This window comes from Cebus imitator, unplaced genomic scaffold (assembly GCF_001604975.1).
Source record: "Cebus imitator isolate Cc_AM_T3 unplaced genomic scaffold, Cebus_imitator-1.0 Scaffold190, whole genome shotgun sequence".
Classification (NCBI taxonomy): domain Eukaryota; kingdom Metazoa; phylum Chordata; class Mammalia; order Primates; family Cebidae; genus Cebus; species Cebus imitator.
Window position 1 is genome coordinate 1499654 of NW_016107505.1, and position 27827 is coordinate 1527480.

Sequence of the window (27827 nt, forward strand, 5' to 3'; positions counted from 1 at the left end):
CTGCAGAACCCACTGCTCGCTTTGTATGTGTGGGAAACTCCCCCATGTTTAGTCACAGAAGTCTTCTGTTATGATTAGTTGTCGTTGAGAGAATTAAAAAAAAATGCACTTTGTGTTTTTTCCACTGATTCAGAGGGCATAACTCAAAGAATGAAGAACTGAAAGAATAATCTTAATACTCTGCTTCGCTTTTCTTGATAATATGCATTACTCCCCAACATGCATCAGTCCCCTTTATTATTAATTTTTTTCTATTGAATTATTCCCGCATTAGAATGCTGCTCCATGAGGTGGGGATTTTGTCTGCTTGTTTACTGCTGTGTGCCCAGGGCCTAGGAGAGTGCTCGGCAGGGTAGGTGCTCAATAAATGGCAAATGAAACACAGGGCAAGGCGGAGAGAGAAGAAACAGAAAGGGAAGGGAAAAAGAAAGGCCGGGCCGCGGGAGCGCTTAATCACACGTACCACGTACCTGTACCCTCTCCAGCTTGCTCAGTCCCCACACTGGTCCTCAGCTCCGTTTTCTCAGGGATGGGCTTCCAGACTTACCCCGAGCGCTCGTGCGCGGGCTCCGTCGCTGCGCGTGCGCGTCGCGGTGCAAGCACCCCGGCCTCGCAGCCTTTGGGGACCCGAGCAGACTGCGCCTGCGCAGTCAGAGCGGGCCCGCCCAGGCCTGGGGCGGAACTGGTGGATGAGCCAACGGCCTGAGAGGGCTTAGCTGGTCCAGGTGGGGTTCTGAAGGCCAGCGGGGGTGGAATTACTAGGGGAGGGGGCGCAGCAGAAACTACCCTGACTGAGCGGCCGGGTCTGCGGCCGCCCGGGACCCCCAACCACCATCCCAGCATCCTCTGCGCCGCGCCGGCCCCGGACTGCATTTCCCAGCGGCCACTGCGGCCTGCCGGAGCGCTCAGGCGCCTTTGTGAGCGCGGCCGGGAGCCAGGGTCGAGTCCTGGCCCGGGCCTTGGCCCAGCCCCGGCCCCCAAGGACTGCGTCGAAGGAGGTACGCACTGGAGGGAGGAGGCGGTGAGGAGCGCAGGATGGAGCGGACGCCGGCAGCGGCCATGCCACCATGTGTGGGACCATGTGTGACAGTGTGTGAGACGGTGTGAGAATGTGACAGTACCCTGTGTGACAATGTGAGACCGTGTGACAGTGTGAGAATGTGTATGAGACCGTGTGTAAATATGTGTCAGTGTGACACCATATGGAACAAATGTGGTACTGTGTGTGACAATGTGATACTGGGTGTGAGAATGTGACAGTGTGTGACCGTTGCCTGTCTATGCAGGAGCCTTTAACAGTGTGTGGGACTCTGTGACAGTGTGTGTGTTTAAGACCACATTACCATGTGTGAGACTGAGAATGTGTGACAGTGTTAGACTGTCACTATGTGTAGACCATGTGTGAACAGTGTGTAAGACCATGTTACTGTGTGTTTGACCTGTGTGTGGGATCATGTAAGACTGTGTGACGGTGTGTGTGACTTTGTGAACAGATTTTGGCCATGTGTGTAGGATCATGTGAGACTGTGACAGTATGTGAGACCATGTCACCGTGTGTGTGGTACAGTGTGTGATTGTGTACAGTGTGTGGCCATTGGTGTGGGACTATGTGAAACTGCAACAGTGTTTGATAATTTGTGTGACAGTGTGTGAGACTGTCACTGTATGTGAAACTTTATGTGAACAGAGTTTGTGTTGTTGGACTAAGATTGTCTGTGACAGTGTTTGGATTGTGCATGACAGTGTGTGATTATGTGAGATGGAGGGAGATTGTGTGACTTAGCGCTGTGTGTCATCCAGACAATGAGTGTGACAGTGTGACTCAGAGTGGCCTTTATGACCCATTGTGAGAACAGGGAAGGCTACAATGTGGGGCCATGTCCATAGTTTGCCAGGAGAGGTGCCAGAATGAGAGACTGTGTGGTTTATTGCCTGTGATTTGTGTGGACAGGAAGCTGTGTGGGTGCTTGGAGATGCTGGTGTGCTTTGGGATTTGGGAGACTGCTGTTGTGGTGGGGAGACAGAGAGATTGAGATGAAGGGAAAAGATGGAGAAAGGGAGAAGGGAAGAGAGCTGGAAAGGGAGAGACAGACAGGAACCTCAGCCTTAGGCCTGTAAAGCTGACCATGCTGGCTGCTGCTCCTCTGGCACGGTAGTTGTTCCATCCTTCTCGGTCTCTGGGAGCATGTGAGGAATTTAAGAGGAAAAATGAATGGGAGACCTACCTTGTGCTATTTATAAAAATAAATGACAAAAAGATGAAAATTTATTTAACAAAGATGTGCCAAGCACTGTGCTAAATGCTTTATGTAAATCATTTCAGAATCCTCCCAACAATTGATAGGGAGTAGTTACCATTTCACTGATAAGGAATCAGGTTTGGAATGGTTACCAACCTTGCCAAAGGTAGTATGTAGTGGTTTGGCTGTTTGAGACCAGGTGTTCTGATCCTTAAGTCTGGTGGTTCTTACCACTAAGTTATGCTGCTTCTTAGGTAATGGCTTTATTCTTCAAGGCAGTGAGGTGTGGTGGACAAGAATTCCTGATAGGGGATTTGGATGGCTGTTCATGCATAGGTTGCCCCTCCTTCTCTTTCCCCTTATTTCTTTCTGAGGAAGTTGCTCAGAAAACTCAAGAGACTGGTTTTCAGGTGCGGATTGTCATAAGCTAGGACCTGAAGTAGGGTGTCCTGACTCTTTGATGGAGTGTCCACCACACTGTACAGCCCCTCTGGTACTCACTCTGTGTATAGAGATGCTTTCTCTGAGACATTTCACTTTGTAGCTTTGTCTTTCATCCTTGCAGAAAGGGTGGGCACATATTTCCTTTCAACATCATGATCAGGTGGAAAGAATTAAGTTAGACCTGGTTTCCGGTTTGGCTTAATTATGTATTACCATGATGCCTTGGATAATTACTCCGATGAAGAGCCTTCATGTGTAAAAAAGGGGGAAATCCTTGCTTGGTAATGCCATTCTGTAATTGCTGTTTTTGTTTTAAATTATAAATGAGGAGGTAACTTATGCACAGAACATGTATGTTGTATTCTTAAGATCCCAAGCATGTGGGTAAAAGAATTGTAAATTTAGATATAAATGACTTACTTGGTGATACCTCTAATTATCCCTGAGGTTGGGGAAAGGAGAATGAGAAGGAAAGGTTTCTAGGTTATTGATACTGGGAGCTGCAGGGCAGGCCTGGCATTTTATGGTTCCTTTTCCTTCTCTAGCTCTACATTCTCAGGTTACTGTCCTTCTCCCAGAGAGGAGCCTAAAGGAGTAGGACAGAAGAACTGTCAAATTCTTGAATCCTTAAAGCCATGTCCAAGGTAAGAAAGCATTTCTTCTCTCTTCCCTAAAATGTCATCTTATTTTTTAGGTTATAAGAACATTTTGTTTTTCTTCCAAAATTCTCCAGCCTAACAAGGTTCCATTAATCCAGTTGCCTGAGCAACATAGTGAGACATAGTGAGACATCATGTGTATCAAAAATAAAAAAAATTACCTGGGCATGGTGGTGAGTACCTGTGGTGCCAGCTACCTGAGAGGCCAAGGTTGGGAGGCTCATTCAAGCCTGGGAAGTTGAGACTGCAGTCAGCCATGATTGTAACACTGCACTCCAGCCTGGATGACAGCAAGATCCTGTCTCCCCTAAAAAAAAAAAAAAAAAAAAAAAAAGTAGGGGGAAATGAAAAAAAAAAAAGAAGGAAGAAATGCTGGATATTATATTTTAAGTTTCTTTAATGATGGCAATTTTTTAAATTAAAATAAATATAAAAAACATTTGCAAGGTATTCATGGTCTCATTGGCTGAGAGGAAAATGTCAGGTAAAACACAGAATCCATTAGTTCATGTGTGCAGCTAAAAAATGTCTTTTAGGGACTTTGTGTAGCAAAAGCTACTTCACTAATGTCTATAGAATAAATGATGTGTGTGGAACACTTCCCTGCATAAAATTTTAAAGAGTTTGCATTGAAGTGTTTGAGTTTCAGTAGAATTGATGATTAGTAGTGCCCAGTTCTATCCTGCACAGGTTTTAATTTTTAGACCTGATTCACAATCCTTTCCTTCTTTGAAGCCAAAAGTCACTTCCTTAGATTTCCTTATATTAAGAAGTGTGTCAGAGATGGAAGCTTTTTAAACAGCTGATGCATGTAACTGATGTTTCCTGGAGCCATACTTTTGCTTTCTTTATATCATATTTGACAACCAACAAGGCAAAGGCATACAGCAGAACGTATCCTAGCTGGGATCCTAGAGTTTGCTGCCATGCTGGGCATTTAAACTTAAGTTGCTGAATTCCTTGTGGGGAAATCTGGTGTGGTCACTAGCAGCACTCAGTCCAGTAGCTGTTTACCAATGAATGTGACAATATTTCAGTATTTAAGAAATCAGTACAGCTGTTCAGGTGTGTACCATTGAATGCCATCTGTATGTCAACCCAACTTAAGAGCAGGCTTTGCTCTGTAACATGTCAAAACTAAGACATATATGCCTAACCATATAGCAAGCCCTGATAAGTCTTGAGCTGATTTATCCTGTTAGGAAGAAGACCCATTTTTAATTTTTAGGGAGCAAACTAGGTCTTGTTCCATGTTATCTTAAAGATCCTTAATTCAACATGCCGTAGTATTATTTGAGAGCTGTATTGTAACATTTTAAAAACTCTCTTGCTCATCAGACACAGTTGTGTATGTTTCTCTAGTGAGGGCTGTAGGTATTTTTTGATGCATTTTATTATCAGACTTGGAGATGTTCACTATTTAAGAAAATTAATAGACGTTAAATTACTATTATTTTATCTCTTACCTAGCATGATTATAAGTTACCAGCTATCTTTACAGCTGAGTGGGTTATTAAGAGCTGTTAGGCAATCATTTGTTGCCCCTTACACACAGTCTCAGGAAAAATTTTATTTCCAGTGGAAATTTGTTCCAAGTTGAAAGAACTTTTATTATACTTCTTTGATTCCTTCTTATAGAGTACTGATTATACAGATTCAAACATTTATTATAATGTTACTCTTCTTCTGAAGACATTAGAAGTCACAGTCTTTGAGATCAACTTCATTTTATCTGTGACTTTTTTCTTGTTTTGATTCAGATACCTTTTTGTTTGTTTATTTTTAGAAATAGGTTCTTTACTATATTGCCCAGGCCGGACTCAAGCATCCAAGGCAGTCCTCCTGCCTAAGCCTCTTGAATACCTGGGACTATAGGCATGCACCACCACACCTGGCCTGATTCAGATACCTTTTGTGACATCAAGCTGCTAGTCATCTAAACCATATGCCTTCCATTCATTTAAACCATCCACAGGGGAGGAGTTTGTGTTAAATAAATATTTAAAATACAACACACACACGACCTAGGTTGTCATTGTGAAATGTGTAATATGAAATGTAAAAAATACATGAGATGAATTTACGTAATATGAAATGTAAAAAATCAGTGAGATGAGATGCATCACTTTGACAGCTGGTTGGCAAATGTTGTCTTTGCCACCAAGCACAGATTCAGTGGCATATTTTCTCACATCAGGTGATCTGTCACTCAGCTTCTTGATTGCTCTCTGTTATGGTATACATTTAAGCCATATTTTTGCAAGTCAGTATAAAAGTTTGTTTACTTTTTCTATTACACATTTATTTAATTTTAGAAAGTCAATGTTATAAGCATCAAACATAATTATATATATTTTTATACAGCCCTATTCATTCTCTGAACACTGACCATTACATTGTACAAAGTTTGGAAAAATGCCGGGTTCAACCATGTACACCTTATAAAGCTTAACTCTGCCTGTTTCCTTCTTGAAGTTCCTTACTGCTCCAGTGCATCTGGTTTTCCAATATTGATAAGTACTCTGGCATTTAGTATAACATATTTTATACTTGATTTACAGTGTTCTATTATTGTCCAGTTTTGTGTGTGTTATAAATCCTTTCTCCACCAGTAAGATTATTTCTCAAATTGGATACTTTCCATGATAGAATATCGAAACCACAAAGAAGTCATTGAGCAATTACATGACATGTGTTGCCCAAAAGCTAAGATACTGTCAGAAAGTTTTGCTATGTGCAATATTTCTCTCTAAAAGTATAGACAGTTTAACCCTTTTTTTTTTTTTTGAGACAGAGTCTCATTCTTTTACCCAGGCTGGAGTGCAGTGGCACGATCTCTGCTTACTTCCAAGTAGCTGTGACTACAGGCCCGTGCCACCACACCCAGCTAAGTTTTTGTATTTTTAGTACAGGGTTTCACCATGTTAGCCAAGATGGTACCGAGCTCCTGACCTTGTGATCTGCTTGCCTTGTCCTCCCAAAGTGCTGGGATTACAGGTCTGAGCCATACACCCGGGCGACAATGTAACTCTTTAACCTAGGCTCATGTGAGGATATGAACACTAGTTGAATAAGAATGTGTTTATGTCATTTCAGGATTTGGTGACATTTGGGGATGTGGCTGTAAATTTCTCTCAAGAGGAATGGGAATGGCTGAACCCTGCTCAGAGGAATTTGTATAGGAAAGTGATGTTGGAGAACTACAGGACCTTGGTATCATTGGGTAAGAAAGTTTCCCCATAATTCACAATCTGTACATGGGACTGAGCTCCAGTGTAATGTTTGAGAAACCTCCGATGTGCTTCACTAAATTTCCCTTTCGTGTGCTTCCCAAAATAGGTTGAATTTGTAGAATTGGCAGCTTTATCTTCCCCATTCTTATTCCTCAACTCCCTTCCATTATGCTCCCACCTTCTTGATGATGCAGAAACTTGATCTTATTCATAGATGTGCCTAATTTCCATTTTATTTCTTGTAAGCAGGAGTTTCTGTTTCTAAGCCAGATGTGATCTCATTATTGGAGCAAGGAAAAGAGCCCTGGATGGTGAAGAAGGAGGGAACGAGAGGTGCATGCTCTGGTGAGTGAGAGAGAAATAGGGAGATAGAAGCCATTGCCAGGAAAAGCTTAGCAATTCGGCAAGGTTTCAGATCATAATTGACATTTCCTGGGTAGCTTTTCTTAAAGACTCAAGACCTAGGAAGAAATATTAAGGCATCTTTAGCATGACCTCCTCAATTTGTTCCCTCTATCTATATTCTCTCACAAGTTACTGTCTTCTCTGATAACCCATTTTCCTATTTTTGGATCCAAATGTCACAGCCTCTCCTTGTCCTTGCCTTTTAGTTTTACACAAGTTGCTTCATTTCATTTTTCAAAAATCCAGGTGCCTATAATCCCAGCTCTTTGGGAAGCCAAGGTGGGTGGATCACTTGAGCTCAAGAGTTCAAGACCAGCCTGGGCAACATGGCAAAACTAAAAATAATAAAAAAAAATTATCCAGGCCTGGTGGCATGCACCTGTAATCTCATCTATGTGAGAGGCTGAGTGGGGAGGATCACCTGAGCCTGGGAGGTGGAGGTTGCAGTGATCTGAGATTGTGCCACTGCACTCCAGCCTGGGCAACAGAGCAAGACCCTGTCTCAGAAANTTTTTCCTTTCTCAGTTACTTATTCCTTTTAGATTGAAGGATTGACGCATTTATTTATTTATTTATTTATTTATTCTTTTGCCAAGACTCATTGACTTTATGTTTTGAGAACAGCATTGTGCTAAATTCTTGGAATTATTCAGAGGCTTATGCACCAGCAAAGGAAAAAGAAAGCCAATTTTATTTTCAAGTCTGGATAGCTAGAAGATAATAACACTTAATAGAAACAATCAGAAGAATAGGTTGAAAGGAGGAAAGATGATGAATTTGACTGTGGACATAAGAGAGTTATATTTATGCGATGAGGAGAGTTCCAAGCGAAGAAACGCAACATGCAACTGGTTTAGAAGATGGGGGCTCAGAAAAATAGTCTGATTTAGAGATGCCAGTGTGAATGAACGAGTTTGCTGGTCTTAAGAGTTTGAGAGATGAAGCCTGATGCTGAGGCCTTTGTGGGAAAGTGAATCTTTGGCAACTTTCTCATTATCCTCCATGGTAAATGGCATCTCTATAGTTTGTCTTTGGTTATAAATATATATAAATATAAATAAATATATATATATATTTAAGATGGCATCTTGCCCTGTTTCCCAGACTGAGTGCAGTGGTGCACTGCAACATCCACCTCCCAGGTTCAAGCAATTCTCCTGCCTCAGTCTCCGAAGTAGCTGGGATTACAGATATGCACCACCATGCCCAGCTAATTTTTCTGTAATTTAAGTAGAGATGGGGTTTCACCATGTTGGCCAGGATGGTCTTGAACTTGTGATCTCAAATGATCTGCCCGCCTGGGCCTCCCAAAGTGCTGGCATTACAGGCATGAACCACCGTACCCAGCCTGTCTTTGGTTAAATTTTATGCATTTTAATTTTTCTAGATAATTGCCCTTTTCATTTATCAGATTTCATGAATTTAAGCAAAGTAATCTATAATTATTTTTCTTGCTTTTTTATCTACAATGGTTTCCAATTTTAATTTCTTTCTTTGTATAGCTATTCTTTTTTAAAAAGAATATATTTAATTTCTTATTTTGTATAACTATTCTTTTTTTTAAAACAATATGTTTATTAGGTTGCTCTACCCATAAATCAGTTTATTTTTAAAGACATAGCTTATGGATTTATGTATTAGTATTATCATTCTTTTCCAATTTTCTGTTTTTTCCTTACTTATTCATAAAACTTTTTCTTCTAATTCTTTCCTTTTAATTTTCTTATTTTAATCTCCATAGTCCTGAAATGAGAGCTTAATCTATTAATTTCATTCTTTTATTTAGTAATGAGATTACTAAGGACCATAAATTTTCCTCTGTTTATCTTTGTCTATCTCCTGTAGATTCCGATACGTAGTGTTTTTGTTACTGCTGTTCATACTGGATAATTACCTTAAAAATATTTTTCTGTCACTCAGAGTTGTTTAAAAGAGAGTTTTCTGGTTTTATTGTATTTGATCAGACAGTATTATTAAGGAATTATTTACATATACTAAACTGGATACATATAAATTGTACAGTTTGATGACACTTGCATATACCCATGAAACTGTCGCCACAATCCAGACACATTTAGTATTTCTATCACCCTAGAAGATTGCTTCTGTCTCTTTCCATCTATCTTACTCTCCACTCCCCGTTCCAAACAAACATGAATCTAATCTTTGTCATTTTAGATTAATTTGCATCTAAAGTAAATGGAATCATGCAGTATGTATTTTGTTATGTCTGGTTTATTTCACTCAGCATAATGATCTTGAAATTTATCCATATTGTTGCATGTATGAATGCAACATTTCATTTGTCCATTTACCTGTTGATGGACATTTGGGTTGTTTCCAGTTTTGGGCTAGTATAAATAAAGTTGCTGTGCAGCTGTCATGTACAGGACTTTGTGTGAACATATATATGTTTCTGGGTCAGAGGGTAAATACCTAAGATGGAAGAACTGAGTCATATGATAGGTATATGTTTAACTCTGTTAGAAACTGTCAGTTTTCTGAAGGGATTATACTATTCCTTCTAGCAGTATATGAGACTTCCAATTAATGCACATTCTCACCAGATCTTGGTATTGTCTAGTCGTGTTTTTAATTTTAGTCATTCTAATGGTTGTATTATGGTTTTAATATCCATTTCTGGGATGACTAATAATCTTGAGCATCCTTTCATATGCTTCCTGGCCATGCATATAACTTTTATGAAGTCTGTTCAAATATTTTGCACGTTTTATTGGATTGTTTCTGAGTTCTAAGAGTTCTGTATATAGTCTTAAGTTGTCATTTACATGTATTGGCATATATGTATGCCAATTATGGCTTGCTTTTTTGGTTTTCTACTGCCAACTCAGAGGCAAGGTTTGCAATTTTTGTAAAATCCAATTTATTAATTTGTCTTGATGCTTTTTATGCTATATCTAAGAAATTCTTACTACTGCCAGGTCACGAAGATATTTTTCTAGGAGTTTTAAAGTTTTAGCTTTTACATTTAGCACTGTGAATGATTTTGAGCTACTTTATGTATCTTGTGTGAGGTAAAGGTTGAGGTTCATTTGTTTTTTCCATATGGATATACAGTTGCCCCAAGACTCTTTTTCAGGAAAGACATCTAATTGTATCACCTTGCTAGTTTTCCTGATCATCACTTGACCACATATGTGTGCATCTAGGTCTGGAATCTCTTTTGTTTAATTGACCTATATGTCTGTTCTCTCACTAGTTCCATACTGCCTTATTATAGCTTTCTAGTAAGTTTTGATATCAGATAATGCAATTTGTAAAATTGCCTTGACTATTTTAGATCATTTGCATTTCATATAAATTTTAGAATGAAGTTGAGAATTTCTGCTCAAAAAACTTAAATTTTTGTTGGGATTATATTGATTCTACACATCAGTTGAAACAGAGCTGATCTCTTAACATTGAGTCTTCTAATATAAATATGGTTTATTAAGCCATTTCTTAGTCTTTAAAAATGTCTCGAGGTTGACTGTGATGGTGTGCACCTGTAATGTCAGCTACTTGGGTGGCTGAGTTGGAAAGATTGCTTGAACCCAGGACTTTGAGACTAGCCTGAAAAACACAGCAAGACTCTGTCTGGAAAAGAAAAAGGAAAAATAATACAATNTTTTTTTGAGATAGAGTTTCACTCTGTCACCTGGGCTGAAGTGCAGTGGTGCAATCTCAACTCACTGCAACCTCCGCCTCCCAGGTTCAAGTGATTCTTATGGCTCAGCCTCTCGAATAGCTGGGATTACAGGCATCTGTCACTATGCCCAACTGATTTTTTGTATTTTTAGTAGAGACAAGGTTTCACTATGTTGGCCAGACTGGTCTCGAACTCCTGACCTTGTAAGTCTCCCGCCTCGGCTTCCCAAAGTGCTGGGATTACTGGTGTGAGCCACTGTGCCTGGCCAATAAAATTTACCTTAAGGATATTTTGCAGTATCCAGTGTAGTGGTACTCTGTCTTTTAATTTTTTTTTCCTAAGTCTTTAATAGTTCTTTGAGTACTTAATAAATAGCACTTTTAAAAATTCAGTTTTCTAATAGTTTGCCACTAGAATGCAAAAATGTAAATGGATTTTTATATTAACTTTACATCTTATGACCTTGCTAGATTCATTTAATAGTTGCCCTCACAGTTATTTTGTAGGTCCATGAGGATTTTCTGGGTGGACAATCATGCCATCTACAAATACAGCTGGTTTTTTTTCCTTCTGATCTTTATACCTTATTTTTCTTGATACATTGCAATGACTGGGACCTCCTGTATAATGTGTAATTGAAGTGGTAATAGGAGATGTACTAGTGCTGTTCCAATCTTATGGGGGAATATATTGTATCTTTTACTGTTAAGTCAATGTAAGCTGTAAGTTTTTCTTAGGTGTCCTTGATCAGTTTGAAAATATTCCTTTCTATTCCTGGTTTGCTGAGAATTTTTATAATAAAAGGGTCAGATACTATTTCTATATCTGTTGAAATGATCATGTGATTTTTTTCTTTAATCTTTTAATGTAGTGAATCACACTGATTTTTTTTTTTAATCTTTTAATGTAGTGAATCACACTGATTTTTTTTTTTAATCTTTTAATGTAGTGAATCACACTGATTTTTTTTTTTTAACACAATGTAAACAAATACATTGATTTTCAAATGTGAAACCAATCTTGCATTTTGGGGATAAACTCTACTTGGTCATGATGATGCTATTCGTATTTTCCTGGATTTTATTTGCACTGTTTTATTAAAGATTTTGCCTTTTGTACACGTGCTACATTGGTCTGCAGGTTTACTTTCTTATAATTTCTTTATCTGGTTTTAGTATCAAGATAATGCTGGCCTTGTGAAAAATAAGTTGGAAAGTGTTTTATCTTTTTCTATTTTCTGACACCATTTGGATAAAATGGTATTACTTATTCCTTAAATATTTGATAGAATTCACCAATGAAGACACAGGATCCTGAATTATTTTTTACATAACAGCTTTAATGGATATAAAGTTATTCAGGTTATCTGATTTTTGTTGAATCAGCTTTGGTAGGTGTATCTTTCAAGAGATTTCTGTGTTTCATCTGAGTTGTCCAATTTATTAACATTTTTAATAAATGGCTGTAGGATGTGTAATGATAATTCCTCTGGTGTTGCTGATTTCTGTTCTTTTTTCCTTGATAACTGATGTTTTAAAAGAACCTACTTTTGGTTTTATTTTCTCTGTTGTTTCTTTTCTATTTTGTTAATTTTCTTTAACTTTTTGCTTTTGTCTACTTTCCTTAAGTTTACTTTGGTCTTTTCCTAACTTCTTAAGGTGACATATTAGATGATTGACTTTTAGACTTTTAGTTGTTTTCTAACAAAAGCATTTGAAAACTGTAGATTTTCCTTTAAGTGCCATTTTAGCTGTTGATTTCTTCTGTGACACTCTTTGACCCATGATTTATATAGAAATGTGTTGTTTAGTTCTCATATGTTTGGAGTTCACTAGATATTATTGATTTAAAAATCAGTAACCTCTAACCTCTGTTGAGGTTAGACAGCATACTCTCTTCAGTTTCAGTACTTTTGAATTTATAGAGACTTGGTTTATGCCCCAGAATATGGTCTATCTTATTTACTGAATACACCATGTACACTCAAACACATGTTGTACAGATGTTGGGTGTAGCATTGTATAAATATAAATTAGATGAAAGCAGTTAACCCTGTTGAGATCTCCTTGTTACAATTTTTTCCTAGTTTTGTCAGTTTCTGAGCAAAGCATGTGTTAGTCACCTATTATGACTATAGGATTACATATTTCTTACATGTTCAATTTATGTTGTATGTATTTTGAGGCTTTATAGTGGGTGCACATACATTAAGGATTATTTCTTTCTGATGAATTGGTCCTATTATTACCATATGTCTCTTTATCTTTGGTAATACTCACTTTTAAAGTCTATTTTATCTGATATGAATATAGTCAGTCTACCCTTATGCTTACTGTTTGCATGTTACATCTTTATCTATTTACTATTTATTTGTAATGTATTCTTGTATGTTATGTGAGGATTTTTTTTTTTTTTTGGACGGAGTCTTGCTTTGTCACCCAGGCTGGAGTTCAGTGGTGCCAATCTTGGCTCACTGCAACCTCCACCCCCTGGCAGCCTTCCGAGTAGTTGTGATTATAGGCACACGCCACCACACCTGGCTAATTTTTTTTGTATTTTTAGTAGAGACAGGGTTTCACCATGTTGGCCAGATTTGTCTCAAACTCCTGACCTCAGGCAATCCACCCGCCTTGGCCTCTCAAAGTGCTAGCATTAAACAGCATATAATTGTGTCTTTCATTTTGTCAATTCCTGTAAACTTCCTGACTTGTTGTACCTTTTAATATTATGCTTCTAGTGGGTGCCGTAGGGCTATGGTGCTCAAAATGTGGTCTCGAGACAGCAGTGTCACCTGGGAACTTGTTAGAAATGAAGATTCTCAGCCCTCAACCTCCACTAACTCAATCAAAAACTCTGTGCATGGGGTATAGCAAGTTGTATTATAGCAAGTTCTGTAATTCTGATACACTCTAAAATGTAAGAATGACACCAGTAATGATTATAATATCTGTCCTTCACTTTTCAGTCTAATGGGAATTAGTATTTATCAATGACTATAAGTGTGTTTTTACTTCATTATTATAGTTTATCAACTTAATTCTGGGTTTAATTAGATCAGTGCTCCTTGGCAGTCATTTCATATTTCTTTTTTACACATAAGTCTTCAGAATTTAATCTTCATCTTGACTTTCTATAGGGCATTCATGAGTGTGATTTGCAACTGTTGAGAGAGGAAAGTGGAATTTAGAAGGGCATTGAGGCAGCACAACAGAGTTAGCAGCCTCAATTTAAGTATGTTGCCTTTAGATTCTTTTCCTTCCAAATCTCATTATCCACTATAATAGTTTAGTGGTAATATTCCATTTGATTTCAGACATTTACTCCATTCATGCAAGCATGTCATTCTAATAAGAGGATGAATTAGTGTGGTGTTTTATGTATAATTGATTCAGTATTTACTGTAAAGATACTAAGCACCTTCTATCTGTCCAGGCTGTTTTAGGCAATGGGTATTCAAGGGTGAGAAAAAAAGTTCCTGCACGTGAAAGCTTACATTGTAGTGATAATAGAGTAAGTTAACGTATAATATGATATTAAATAAGGTAAGTGCTATGAAGTGCAAAGCAGGAGGAAAGAGAAACATAAGAGTGTGTAATACTTTATATTGGTTGTTCAGGAGAGGCCATACTAAGGAGGTAATATGTGAACAGAACCTCAAATGAAGAAGGGCATTGAGAGAAGGGATCAAGCAGATATCTGTGGAAAGTGCTTTTCAGGCAGAGAAACAGCAAGTCTGGTGTTCTTAAAGTGAAAATAAAGTGAATTCCCATATGACTAAAGTGGAGTAAGCAAGCGAGAGAGTAATAGAAGATAAGTTCAGGGAACACCACATCATAAACCATGGTAGGAATTTTGTTTTTATTATAAATGTAAGACACTAGAGGAAAATCTTAAGCAGAAAAATGAAGTGATCTGATTTGGAGTTGGACAGGGGAAGGCAGATTAAGTTCTGTGCTGGGTTAGTAAGACCAAGAAGTTTGATACAAAACTAAAAGGCATCTTAGCTTCAGGAATCAATTGAAAATTTACATATGGTTAGAATGAATTTATTACATAGAAAATGATTTTCAAGACGACTTTTTTCTAACTGTGGATGTTTACCCATAGAGCTTTATGAACAATATGAAGAATCATAAAGTTTTATGTGTATCCTAATAAGAATATTAATACTACCTAGTGTTGTATTTAGGCCTGGGATTTCAATGGAGGTTTTTAGTCATATTAACATCATAAAACTGGCTTACTAAAGATAACGTAGCTTGAAAGCAAGACAACCTATGACAAGAGAGGAAAGGCATTTGAAATCTGTTATTAACTTAGATATAAAAAAATGATTATGATTTTAGATGACCAACTTAATTGTTTTGTTCTTATATTTACCTTACTGGTTGTTAATGATTATTTCCTTAATTAACTCTCTTAAGTTCTTATTATTTATAATGTCATTATTTTAGAATGCATTATAGGCTTTTAAATCCTTGAACTTATGTATTTTCACGTTTTTGTTTTAGAAATTTCTTCTAGTGAATAAATACAAAAGACATTTCTTTCTTGATATCTTTTAGATTGGGAGTATGTATTTAAAAACAGTGAATTTTCATCAAAGCAAGAGACATATGAAGAGTCATCCAAAGTTGTGACAGTAGAAACAAGACATCTTAGTTATGCCTTTGACTACCCTAGTTTGAGAGAAGACTGTCAAAGTGAGGACTGGTATAAGAACCAGTTGGGAAGTCAAGAGGTACATCTTAGTAAATTAATCATCACTCATAAAGAAATCCTTCCAGAAGTTCAAAGTAAATATGACAAATCTTGGCAAACATTGCATCGGGATACAGTCTTTGATATACAACAGAGTTTTCCCACCAAAGAAAAAGAACATAAGCATGAAGCACAAAAGAAAGGTTACCGAAAAAAATCTGTTGAAATGAAACAAAGGAAAGTCTATATGGAAAAGAAACTTTTGAAATGTAATGACTGTGAGAAAGTCTTCAACCAGAGCTCATCCCTTACTCTTCATCAGAGAATTCATACTGGAGAGAAACCCTATGCATGTGTTGAATGTGGGAAAACATTCAGCCAGAGTGCAAACTTGGCTCAACATAAGAGAATACATACTGGGGAGAAACCCTATGAATGTAAAGAATGTAGGAAAGCCTTCAGCCAGAATGCACACCTTGCCCAACATCAGAGAGTTCATACTGGAGAGAAACCTTATCAGTGTAAAGAATGTAAAAAAGCCTTCAGCCAGATTGCACACCTGACTCAACATCAGAGAGTTCATACTGGAGAGAGACCTTTCGAATGTATTGAATGTGGAAAGGCCTTTAGTAATGGTTCATTTCTTGCTCAGCATCAGAGAATTCATACAGGAGAGAAACCTTATGTGTGTAATGTGTGTGGGAAAGCCTTTAGCCATCGTGGATACCTAATTGTACATCAGAGAATTCATACTGGAGAGAGACCCTATGAATGTAAGGAATGTAGGAAAGCCTTCAGCCAGTATGCACACCTTGCTCAACATCAGAGAGTTCATACTGGAGAAAAACCTTATGAATGTAAAGTATGTAGGAAAGCCTTCAGCCAAATTGCATACCTTGATCAACATCAGAGAGTTCATACTGGAGAGAAACCCTATGAATGTATTGAATGTGGGAAGGCCTTTAGCAATAGTTCATCACTTGCACAACATCAGAGAAGTCATACTGGAGAAAAACCCTATATGTGTAAGGAATGTAGGAAAACATTTAGCCAGAATGCAGGCCTTGCTCAACATCAGAGGATTCATACTGGAGAGAAACCTTATGAATGTAATGTTTGTGGGAAAGCCTTTAGCTACAGTGGATCTCTTACTCTACATCAGAGAATTCATACTGGAGAGAGACCCTATGAATGTAAAGATTGCAGGAAATCTTTCAGGCAGCGTGCACATCTTGCTCATCATGAGAGAATTCATACTATGGAGTCATTCTTGACTCTTTCCTCCCCCTCCTCCTCCACATCTAATCAGTTGCCAAGACCTGTAGGTTTCATCTCCTGAATTTGTCTGGAATCTAACCTCTTTAATCCATTTCCATTTCATCATCCTTGTCCAATGCACATTAATATATTTGACATGGGATACTCAAGTAGCTTTTTAGTTGGTCTCCTTGTATTCACCATTGTCTCTGTCAGCTGTCCACATTGCAGCCAATTTTGTATTTAAAAAAATATGTTTAATCTCATTTCTCCCTCATTAAAATTCATCAGTGACATTTCATAGATTTTAAGTTAAAGCACACGTTCCTCAAAATAGCCTAAAAACCTAGCCTCTAATACCCTTTCCAGGCTACCTTCCAAAGTCCTATCTTGTGTCATTATCCATCTCATTCTCTGAATGCTTATCCAGGATTAAGACACATAATCTAGGATCAAAAAGATCTGGGCGTCAATCTTTGCACTTCCATTTTCTAGCCCTCTAATTTGGAGGCAACTTTTTGTGCTTTGTAAGCTTCAGTCTTATTTATATTGTGGGAATAATAATGTTTCTACCTCAAAAGTTAATAGAAGAATGAAATAACGCATGTAAATTGCTCAGCAGCGTGCCTAGCATAATTACTGAAATATTACTGTAAAGTAGAAAGATAACCATGCTATACATAGAAGACCCAATCATCTCAGCCATGATTATCTCAGAAATAAAAAGAAATGCAGCAGCTCAGGACTGAGAGATTGTGAAGACTTTTTTTTTTATTAGGAATGCTAGTAATTTTTCTAAAGGTAGGTGAGGAAGGAGGGTATCTAATACAGTAGGATTGACATTAGAGTCCATGATATAGGGTAAGATGGTGGCTTCTATCACAGCATCCACTAGATATTTAACAGTTCTAAGAAACTAACGTCTTATTTAAAGTCTTTTTTTTTTTTTTTTTTTGAGACAGAGTTTTGCTCTGTTGCCCAGGCTAGAGTGCAGTGGTGCAGTCTCGGGTCACTGCAACCTCTGCCTCCTGGATTCAAGCACTTCTCCCAACTCAGCCTCCTGAGTAGCTGGGATTACAGGCATGCGCCACCATGCCCAGCTATGTTTTGTATTTTAAGTAGAGACAGGGTTTCGCCATGTTGGCCAGGCTGGTTTCTAACTCCTGACATCAGGTAATCTGCCCACCTCAGCCTCCCAAAGTGCTGGGATTACAGGCATGAGCTACCGTGCCCAGTCTAAAAAGTCATTTTTAATAAGACAGTTTACTGAGATGTATTCATCATCTACATGTAAATAAAGGCAAAACAAAATTAAAAGGAAAACTTGATCAGTAACCAATGAAGAGTAGAAAGTAAAGTATAAGTTTGAACACCTGTCCTAAATCTGGGTGAATGAATTATATCAAACCTATGTCATTTAAAATAATAAAGGTTGTTAAATTACTAAAATTTCAAAGCTAATGAAGAAACCAAAACTATGGGTCATTACTCATGAACTGGCCCACAAACATGTTTGATTGTGTATGCATCAAGTTTAAAATACATATGAATACATTTAGCAGGCCATGTGTTTTCCATTTCTCCAACATTAAAACCACTCCCTGATCCTTTACATCTGAGCCCTTTTAATATTAACTCCTGACTGCAGAAGTCTTTTGACTTATAATCAATGTAGTAGCCAATTCACATATGACTATAGATACAAATAGAATGATGAAAATTTAATGTAAGATGAAAAGGAAGATGAATAAATATCCTTTATATGGTAAGATTGATTCTCTATCATACAGATGTCAGGAGCCCATAAATTACAGATTCTACCTAACAGAATTCTAATAAATTTTGTAACATTTTAACATGTATTTGTGAACATTCATATTCATGCTGTTACACCTATGAAGAAAATATACTGCAAAAGTGACATATCACATCAGTGGTTTAACAGTATTGAAAAAATTTATCCTGCTCTATACAACAATTCTTTCCATATGTGAAAGTTACTTTCAAGTGATTCATCTAAATGTGGAACAAAGAGTGATTAAAGAACTCTGTGACATACTTTAGTAATGGAATGAGAACAGCCTTCGTAAACATGACATTCAGAAGCCTCCACACCTCCTGCTGACAAGTCACAGGTTAGACTGCATAATAATTTTATATAGTATAAACAAAGATAATTTTTTTTTTTTTTTTAAATTGGAAACAGTCTCGTTCTGTCACCAGGCTGAAGTACAGTGGCATGATCCTGGCTCACTGCAACTTCCATTTTCCGGTTTCAAGCAATTCCCTGCCTCAGCCTCCCGAGTAGCTGGGACTACAGGCATGCACCACCATGCCTGGCTAATTTTTTGTACTTTTAGTAGAGACCGGGTTTCACCATGTTGGCCGGCATAGTCTTGATCTCTTGACCTCGTGATCTGCCGGCCTCGGCTTCCGACAGTGCTGGGATTACAGGCGTGAGCCATCAAGCCCGGCCAGATAAAATATTTTTCAAGCTACAAACGGGAGAAAATTATGCAGCACATATAAACTGTGGAATTTGTTTCCTTAACATAAAACTGCTCATAAAAATCCCTTTAGGGAATGACACTTTTTCCCCAGCTCATAGTCAAAGGATATGAAGAGGTAACAGGTGACTAATAAATATGTGGTAAGTACTAAATCTCCCTATGATCAGAAGAAATATAGTTTAGGCCAATGAAATACTATTTTTTCAATATCAGATCAATAAAAATTTGCATTGAAAGCATAGGAAAGAAGATACTATGCACTAATTTAAAAGAGCATGAGTTTGTACAAACTTTCTGGTAGGCAGTTTGTCAACCTCATAATTTTAATTGGGAAAAGTAGAATTTTATTTTGAAGTTCAAAACTTGGAACACAATGTTGTCTTTCCCTCTAGATCCCATTATATACATACAACGATTTAAAAGATTTTTTTTTAAGTGAGGCTTTTGAGTGGATGAAATAATTTTGTAAAAGACAAAACAGAGAAGAGTGTTCATTTGTGAAATGTAGCAGAAGCTGCTGCATGTTATATGTGAATGACTGAATGGTTTTTAAAATGGTATCTAGTGTGCTCAAAGGATCCCTAGAGAAGTTAAGGCTTGGAGTTGGCTTATGTGCAAGCTGTGGCTTCTAAGAAGACATGATGAAAAGACTGTTAAAGCCTTTCTATGTGAAAGTTATGTTAGTAGCCCTTGCCAAAAGCCTCCTCACTCTCCCCTCTCTTGTATAAGTAAATTGAATGGGATCCTTATTTCACACCATTCACAAATATAAGTTCTAAATGAATAAAAATCAAAATTAAATTACTAAAGCAAAAGTATTAGAAGAAAATATAGCAGGATATGTTAATGTCTTTGGTGTCAGAAATGTCTTTCTAAAATAGATACCATAAAGGAAAATATTGATGAAACTGACTGTGTCAAAAAATGTGTGCTTTTGGCCAGGCCTGGTGCCTCATACCTGTAATCCCAGCACTTTGGAAGGCTAAGGCAGGTGGATCATCTGAGGTCAGGAGTTTGAGACCAGCCTGACCAACAAGGTGAAACCCTGTCTCTACTAAAAATACAAAATTAGCTAGGTGTGGTGGTGCATGCCTGTAATCCCAGCCATTTAAGAGGCTGAGGCAGGAGAATGGCTTGAACCTAGGAGGCAGAGGATGCAGTGAGCTGAGATCGTGCCATTGCACTCCAGCCTGGGCAACAAGAGCAAAATTCCGTCTCAACAACCACAAAAATTAGTGTGCTTTTAAAGAAAGGTAAAAGATAAGCAACAGGAAGGAAGAAACACATCTGTAACGTAAGGGACATATTCAAAAATACACATAAGTAAGTAAAGGACAACTAAGCAAGCATATAAATGGGCAAAGATGAGAATGGGCAAATTATGGATGAAATAAATGTAGTTCTCTGCTAACCTCATTAGTATTAAGTGATGCAAATTTTCTCATTATTTATTTATTTTGGAGAGATGAGGTCTCACTTTGTTGCTGAGGCTGGTCTCAAATTCCTGGGCTCAAGTGATCCTCTTCCCTCAGTATCCCAAAATGCTGGGATCACAGGTGGACAGATTAAAATTTAGACCATATAATAGCAAATATTGTTAGTGGTATAGAGACAAGATTTCTCATCACAGCTACTTTAGAGGCAGTGAAGTTTTTAAAATGCTCACTATAGCTTCATTGTAGGGTTTAGTTAGTATATGAAACACTGAAAACAACCTAAATTACTTTTCTGTCATTAAAGTAATAACTAGAAGCTCTACGCAGAAGTTTAAAAGAACGGCTGATAATATTGATACGAATTTGACTAAAGGAGTTACTGGTTGAAAATGCAAAAATTTTGGCATATACTATTGTATATTTAAAAATATCATTTTATAGCTAATGCATTGGTAGAATTATTCAAATGCTTAGTGAAAGTTCTCAACAGACACCCAACTGATAAATGCTTATTCTGGGAAGGGACTGGTATTGGATGTTCTGGTCAAAGGAAGATTTAGTGTTATTTGTACTGTTCAATGTAATAATTTTTTAATGTAGAAAAAAAAATCAGTTTACAAAGAACTAGAGCACCTAGAATGAAAAGCTGGCAGTCTAAATTAAAACTTTTTTTGGAATTTGGAGAATCTCTCCTTGACTTGCCAGCCCTTCCAAGGCATACAGATCCCTGGTAACCCTTTCCATTTAGGGAAACAGACCTACAGTGAAAATATACAAAGGACTGCCCTGGTATTTACCTATAGTAATAAAACCATCTCATTCTTAAATGGAAACTGATAACCTAGTCACATGAAGAAAACTATCAGCATAGTAAGGACTAAGAGATGGAATTGAATCCTGACTGGGAAAACTCATGTAATAACAGAAGAAAATGAAATATTGATTTTAGTCTGATATTTGAAACTGCAAAATAAAGAAAACAATTAGATAAGAACTCCTAAGAAAAACAAAAAAATTGCTGCTGCAATAAATTTAGTAAAGGTCAGAAAGAACTCTAGATGCATAAATTAAAAAAAGAGAAACAAAAAAGGACATGGAAATTTACAAAGTCCATTATCTATGTTTTGGGAAAAATTTAACAGAAAATATAAGAATGCATCAACTGAATGATTGAGAATCTTTCTAAACTGAAATAATCACAATGTGCAGAAGAGATTCAAGAGAGCTGTCTAAAGTTCACAGAATAAGAAAATACGAGTTAGCTATATTTCAAGTTAAAATGCAAAAAATGTGATAAAATATAAAACATGGAATAAGTTACATCCTTTTCTTTCATGAAAGACAAAAAGACTGTATAAAAAGAAATACGGAAACAGCAACTATAGTCAGGATTGACACGAACCAAACAAAATTAGTTTAGGAAACTGGTATTTATTGACTCATGTAACTCAAAAGCATTAAACATGTATGACACAGTGTTAGGCTAGATTTAAGTGCTCAGACTTATCAGAGGTTTGTAACCCAGCTCTGCTTTCAGTATTTTCCTTCTCTCCATGTTGTTTCTTGGTGGGAAAGAAATGGCATCTGAAGATACTAAGACTTAAAATGTCCATAGAATATTTAATCTCAAAAGGAGGGCAGTATCTCTGTCTTTCTGCCTCCATGTCAATCCCTGGGAGGAAAATATGATTTGCTTCAGTTTTGGCTATGTGCCCACTCTGGAACAGTCACTGGGCCCATGGTATGTGGGATATTCTGGCCAGCTGGGTCTAGTGCAATGCCTCTTCTAGAGAGACTGAACTAACCAATTCATACACTGAAAAAAAAACAAAACAGAAAAACACACACACAGAATGGGGGCTGGTTGAAGGAGGTTGAAAATCAGTTCTCATAATGGCAAAACCTGACCTGAACTGACATGAGAGTATAGACATTGATCCCACTTAGTGTACTCATATTTCTTTCTTCAGAAATATTAATGTGTTCAATTAAAGGGTGCTACCTCAGACTCTGTAGCATAGGTAAGATACATTTATATGGGTCAAATGGACATAGCACAAAGTGGCTTATAATTACGCTGTCTTGACGGTAATCCAGAGAAGGCTGTGTAATAAAGTAACCCCAGCAACAAAAGGCCAGGGCTGTGGTGACAATAATTGGTTTAGCCTCATCTGAACCCAGCATGCCAGGCGACTCAGGGGAGTTCCTTTTAAGACACTCCACAGAAGGCATCCCTCACAGAAAGTGTCAGAGATACAACCCACAGAAAAGTGAGATAAAGGAAAGCAGATCTAATCTATAAAGACTGTGGCCTTCAGGTAAGAAACTTCACTTTTCTACTCTCTTATCCTATTCTCTACAGCAGAGTAGTAGACTGGTGTATTCCCACAAGGAAACAAGGTTGGATATATGTATGAGAAGCCTTTAAAAATATTTACTAACCTCTAAATTTAACAAGATGAAATGAAGTCGTTTCTGTTTGTCTCTCTGAAACCAAGTTAAAGCCACAGGAGTAAGAAATGCATGTAGAAGCTTCATCTTTAATAAAGTGATAAAACAATGTAATTCTGAGCTTCAAACTCCACAAAGAGGTGCTGCTAAATGTGGTGAGAATCCTGGCAAAAGAAACTACTGCTGCATTGAGGAGCACAGAATTTTCGTAAAGCAGTAGTGTATCTGGAAGGCAAAATAAACAGCACCTTGATTGCAGTCATAACATCATTTTGAATAGTCTGGCTTTGGAAGCATCTCTGAACAATTATTACAGTTGCAGAGGGTTGTGTGAGTGACAGGAGGAAGGAGGAAATGCATGGGTTTTAAAAAATGGTTTATCATGTAATAGAGGAAAAAAAATACTGCCAGTGATGTGCAAGAACGCAAGTTAAAGACTAATCCTTGCTATTCAATGTCTGGGCCATGGAATAACAGTATCAGCATCACCTGAGAGTTTGTTAAAATTCCAGGATCTTGGGCCCTAACTCAGACTTAATCATTCAGAATCTGCAGTTTTACAAGATCTCCAGGTGATCTGTACACATTAAGGTTTGAGATTCACTGGGCTAAACCAATTATCTGCTAGTGTAAAGCATTGTCCTTTGATAAATAAGTAGATCAGGAAAAGCTCACTTCATTCAAAAATTTTAAACTCCAGCCATTCACAGATCTTATAAATAACAGTAGGCTCAAAATTACAGAACACTTCTTCATTAAAACTGAACAAAATGAAAAGAATTATGTGCCAGCATTATGGAAAGAGAAAGTTGCACCACCTCGTATCAAATACTTGAAAATATAATACAGAAACAATAGGCTCATGCTAAAACAATGTGCTGGCATCTTTGGTATTCTCTGCCCTCTGGCAAAAGCAGAATAATGGAGAAAAATTTGGAAGAAAATCTGAAAAACTTCATGGACAGATCCTGATAGTTGTGTGGGAAAGTGGGGAGATGCAGGTAGCACTGAACAAACATACATAAAATTCCTCTAAGAATCCATCTACTTCACTCTAGATAGTAGATGGATTAGAAAAGACAAGTTGGTAATATCTGTTAAATATGCCTATGTTTTTACCGAATAATTTATTTACAAAAGCATATATACAAGAATGTTAATTGCAATATTATTTTAAAAACTAAAAATCATAGATTCCTGGTGATTACTGCCCTCTCTAAAAGCTTATCTGAGATCTACTCTTCTGGCAAAGATGGAGTCACAGGGACTCCATCTTTGTCAAAGAATGAGTCAAAGATGGAGTAACAGTTTAATCTCCTATCTGAAATACTAAAAAACTGGACATCAGGCAATAAAATAATGATTGCTGAGAAATTAGAAACAAATGAGGTGAGTCTTATGATTTCCCCAAGTAACTGCACAGAGTTTCCATGCTGTGGTACAGATCTCCATGAAGTAGTGATGGAGCTGGGAGTCAAGAAGATCAAGGTGGCTTGAATTCCAAGCATAGAGAGTTTGAGAGGAGACAGCTCTCAGAAAAGGGGGAAAAAAAAGCATCTAGACATCTATAGTGTGTTGTTCCTCCACTATTTTTTACCTGAGTACAGTTCAGAATATGGATGTGAAGAAACTACTTGAAACTGGGGAAATAACTGAAAGAACTACAAGGAGAAATAAACAAACTGAGAACTGTAATTGGAGGTTTCAGCATACCTCTCAATAGAACATGTAAATAGAAAAAATAGTGAGGATATTGAAGACTTAAAGAACATTATCACCAACTTGACCTAATTGATATTTGTAAAACTATTCGACCCAAGAAGAGTAAAACACACATTCTTTTCAAATGAACCCAGAACATTCACCCAGACAGACAATAATTCCAGACCTTAAAACACATCAGTAAATTGAAAAGGATTCAAGTCATACAAAATAAGTTTTCTAACCAGAATGGATTTAAATCAATAACAGAAAAATAACTAGAAAACACTCAAATATTTAGACCAAAAGAGGACACTTTTCAGTAACCCATATTTCTAAGAAGAAATAAGACAGAAAAATAAGTATTTTTAGTTGAATGAAACTTAGAACAAAGCATATCAAAATGCATGAGATATGCCACAGTACTTACAAAGAAATACAGTGGCACTAAATGCCAATGTTAAAAAAGAAATGACTCAAATCAATGACTCTATTTTTCACCTAACAAATTAGAAAAAGAAGAACAATGAAACCCAAAGTTAACACAAGAATGGAAATAACGAAAATCAGAATGTAAGCTAATGAGATAGAAACCTGAAAAACAAAAGGTGATTTTTTTGAGAAGGTCAATGAAACAAATAAATTGCAGACTGTTAAAGAACAAAAGACATTATACAAGTTATCAGTATCTGGTATGGCAGATGTGGCATCACTACAAATGATATAGTTATTAAATGAATAAAAGAATGTTATGAACTTTATGCAAATAATTTGACAATTTAAAAATACTTGAAGGAAGCTAACAAGGTTTACTGAAGAAATATTTAGTTTTATATCTATTAGAAAAATGGAACTTTTAATTTAAACCTTCCAAATCTTTTCAGATATCTTTGTTTACTGCGACTTTAATTCTGTTATAGTCAAGGAATATAGTTTAGAACATTTTAAATTTATTAATATTTATACTCTGTCTTGGTGAATGTTTCATGAACACTTCAAAAGAATTTGTACCCTGCCTGGGTTGTTTGTAATGTTTTATATTAATAAATGTCAACTAGGTCAAACTGGTTGATTATGTTATTGAGGTCTTCTATATCCTTACAGATTTTTTGTCTACTTGTTCTATTAATTACCAAGAGGAGGAATGAAGTCTCCAATGACAATTGTCAATTTGTCTTTTTCTCTTATCAGTTCTATCATTTTTCCTTTGCAATTCAACGTGTACTCATTTAGAATTACATTTCCCTGGCCAGGTGTGGTGGCTCACATCTGTAATCCCAGCACTTTGGAAGGCTGAGGTGGGCGGATCACGTGAGGTCAGGAGTTCGACACCATCCTGGCCAATGTGGTAAAACCCTGTCTCTACTAAAAATACAAAAATTAGCCAGGCATGATGGCTAATAGTGCCTGTAGTTCCAGCTACTCAGGAGGCTGAGGCAGGAGAATCACTTGAAGCCAGGAGACGGAGGTTGCAATAAGCCAAGGTCACACCATTGCACTCCAGCCTGGGGGACAAGAGCAAGACTCTGTCTCAAAATAAGAAATAAATTTTCCCAGTAAATGGACCCTTTTATCATTATGATATCTCACTTTTATCCCTGATTGTACTTGTTCTGAAGTCTACTTCATCTGATAATAATACAGTCATTTCTGCTTTTTTGTTTATGTTTACACGTTGTATCTTTTTCCCACCATTTAACTTTTAATTTAACGATGGCTTTATATTTACAGTGTGTTTCTGGTAGACAGCATATAGTTGGATACTGCTTTACCATTCACAGAAGCATTTTTAACTGGTATACTTAGATCACTGACATTTAATATTTTTAAATATACAGATTCATATCTATCCATCTTGCTAACTCTATCCTAATTGTTCAATCTGTTCTTTGGTTTTTGTTAAATTTTTGCCTTCTATAGTCTAAATGAACATTTTTAATGATTCTATTTTATATTAACTTATTGTTTACTTCTCATTAAACATTTTCAATGGTTATTACTTTACATCCTTAATTGGAATATACATTCAAATAATATACAAATTAACACATTAAGATCTTATATATTCCCATTTTCTCCCCATTATGCTTCTGTCATATTTTACTTTTATATGCTGCAAACACATGGTACATTTTTATTCTAAGACAGCCAGTTACTGTGTTTTTAAAGTTATTACCTTCATGTATTCAGTTGCCACGTCTTCATTTGTGTATCTCCAAGTGTCTGTTGTGTTTCATATTCCTTGTTTGAGGAACTTTTCTTGTAGAGTAGGTCTTCTCTGAGAGTATTTCTCTATCAATTTGAAAGAGTTTCATGAACATTTTGTGAAAACAGATGTTTTTTCTTTCAGCTCTTAAAAGATGTCATTACATTGTCCTTGGGGCTGTAATACTTTTAAGTCTGCTGTAATTTTCTTAACTTTTTCCTCTATGTGTAATTTTTCCCCCTCTGGCTTGCTTCAAAAATTTTTTCCCAGCAGTCTGAACATAATACTCTTATTACTGTTTGCCATTATTCTAAAATCTGTAATTTTCTCCTGGCCTTCAGTAGCTTTCCAACTTTTGTGTGCTTAATAAATTCATGTTCTTCCTTTAATACTATCTACAAAAACAATTCCTGTCCCCATACCTTCATCACAATGAAGTTTATCATCCTCTTCTCTGTACTACCTATGCACTTCATACAGATTTCCATAATTTGTTACCTGAATTCCCTGGTAAACTCTAAGTGTCTGTTGGCAAGAACAGTATCTTATTAGTTTGCATATCCCCAGGATTTAGTAGTGATTGGTCCAGTGTATCTACATGCACAACAGATGTGCAGCTAAAATGTTTGCTAATGAAACTTTGAAATCTATAGGTATCTATTAAAAGCAAAATACGTTAATAATGGGCTCTCCTACAACAGTCTAGGAATAAAACATTTTTCCTGCCAGTTAAGTTTTCAGGACTTTAAAAAAACCACAAAGTTGATTTCCTTCTTAGTTTGGATATATTTTTAAAATTCATGTAATGCAAAATAATTTAAATAAATTGTTTATCCTATTAGAATATAACCAAGTTCCAAGTAGTTGGGAGGACACATGAACCCAAAGTTACTTTACCTTTATGGCACTTTCACAAATGCCTTTAAGAGCTGAAG

General features: G+C 36.9%; 1 protein-coding gene across 5 annotated transcripts; it reads left to right on the forward strand.

The window, feature by feature from the left end:
• Window positions 1–690: 690 nt before the first annotated feature.
• ZNF583 (zinc finger protein 583) lies at window positions 691–16881 on the forward strand. 5 transcript variants are annotated; one of them, XM_037745024.1, is made up of 5 exons: window positions 691–1069; window positions 3230–3328; window positions 6440–6566; window positions 6823–6921; window positions 15196–16881. In XM_037745024.1, exons 2-5 carry the CDS (start codon window positions 3320–3322, stop codon window positions 16668–16670), a joined length of 1710 nt encoding a protein of 569 aa, XP_037600952.1. In that variant the 5' UTR covers window positions 691–1069; window positions 3230–3319; the 3' UTR covers window positions 16671–16881. The 5 variants fall into 5 exon arrangements, with proteins under 5 accessions (XP_037600952.1, XP_017402133.1, XP_037600953.1 ...); XM_017546644.2 differs by having other exon boundaries at window positions 691–998; XM_037745025.1 differs by having other exon boundaries at window positions 694–1071; window positions 6826–6921.
• The last annotated feature ends 10946 nt before the right edge of the window (window positions 16882–27827 follow it).

Bases quoted from the DNA above. Each gene is read 5' to 3' on its own strand.
- ZNF583 (XM_037745024.1), top strand. The intron at 6,567-6,822 runs GTAAGAAAGTTT...ATTTCTTGTAAG, and splicing joins CAGGACCTTGGTATCATTGG to CAGGAGTTTCTGTTTCTAAG. The intron at 6,922-15,195 runs GTGAGTGAGAGA...GATATCTTTTAG, and splicing joins AACGAGAGGTGCATGCTCTG to ATTGGGAGTATGTATTTAAA.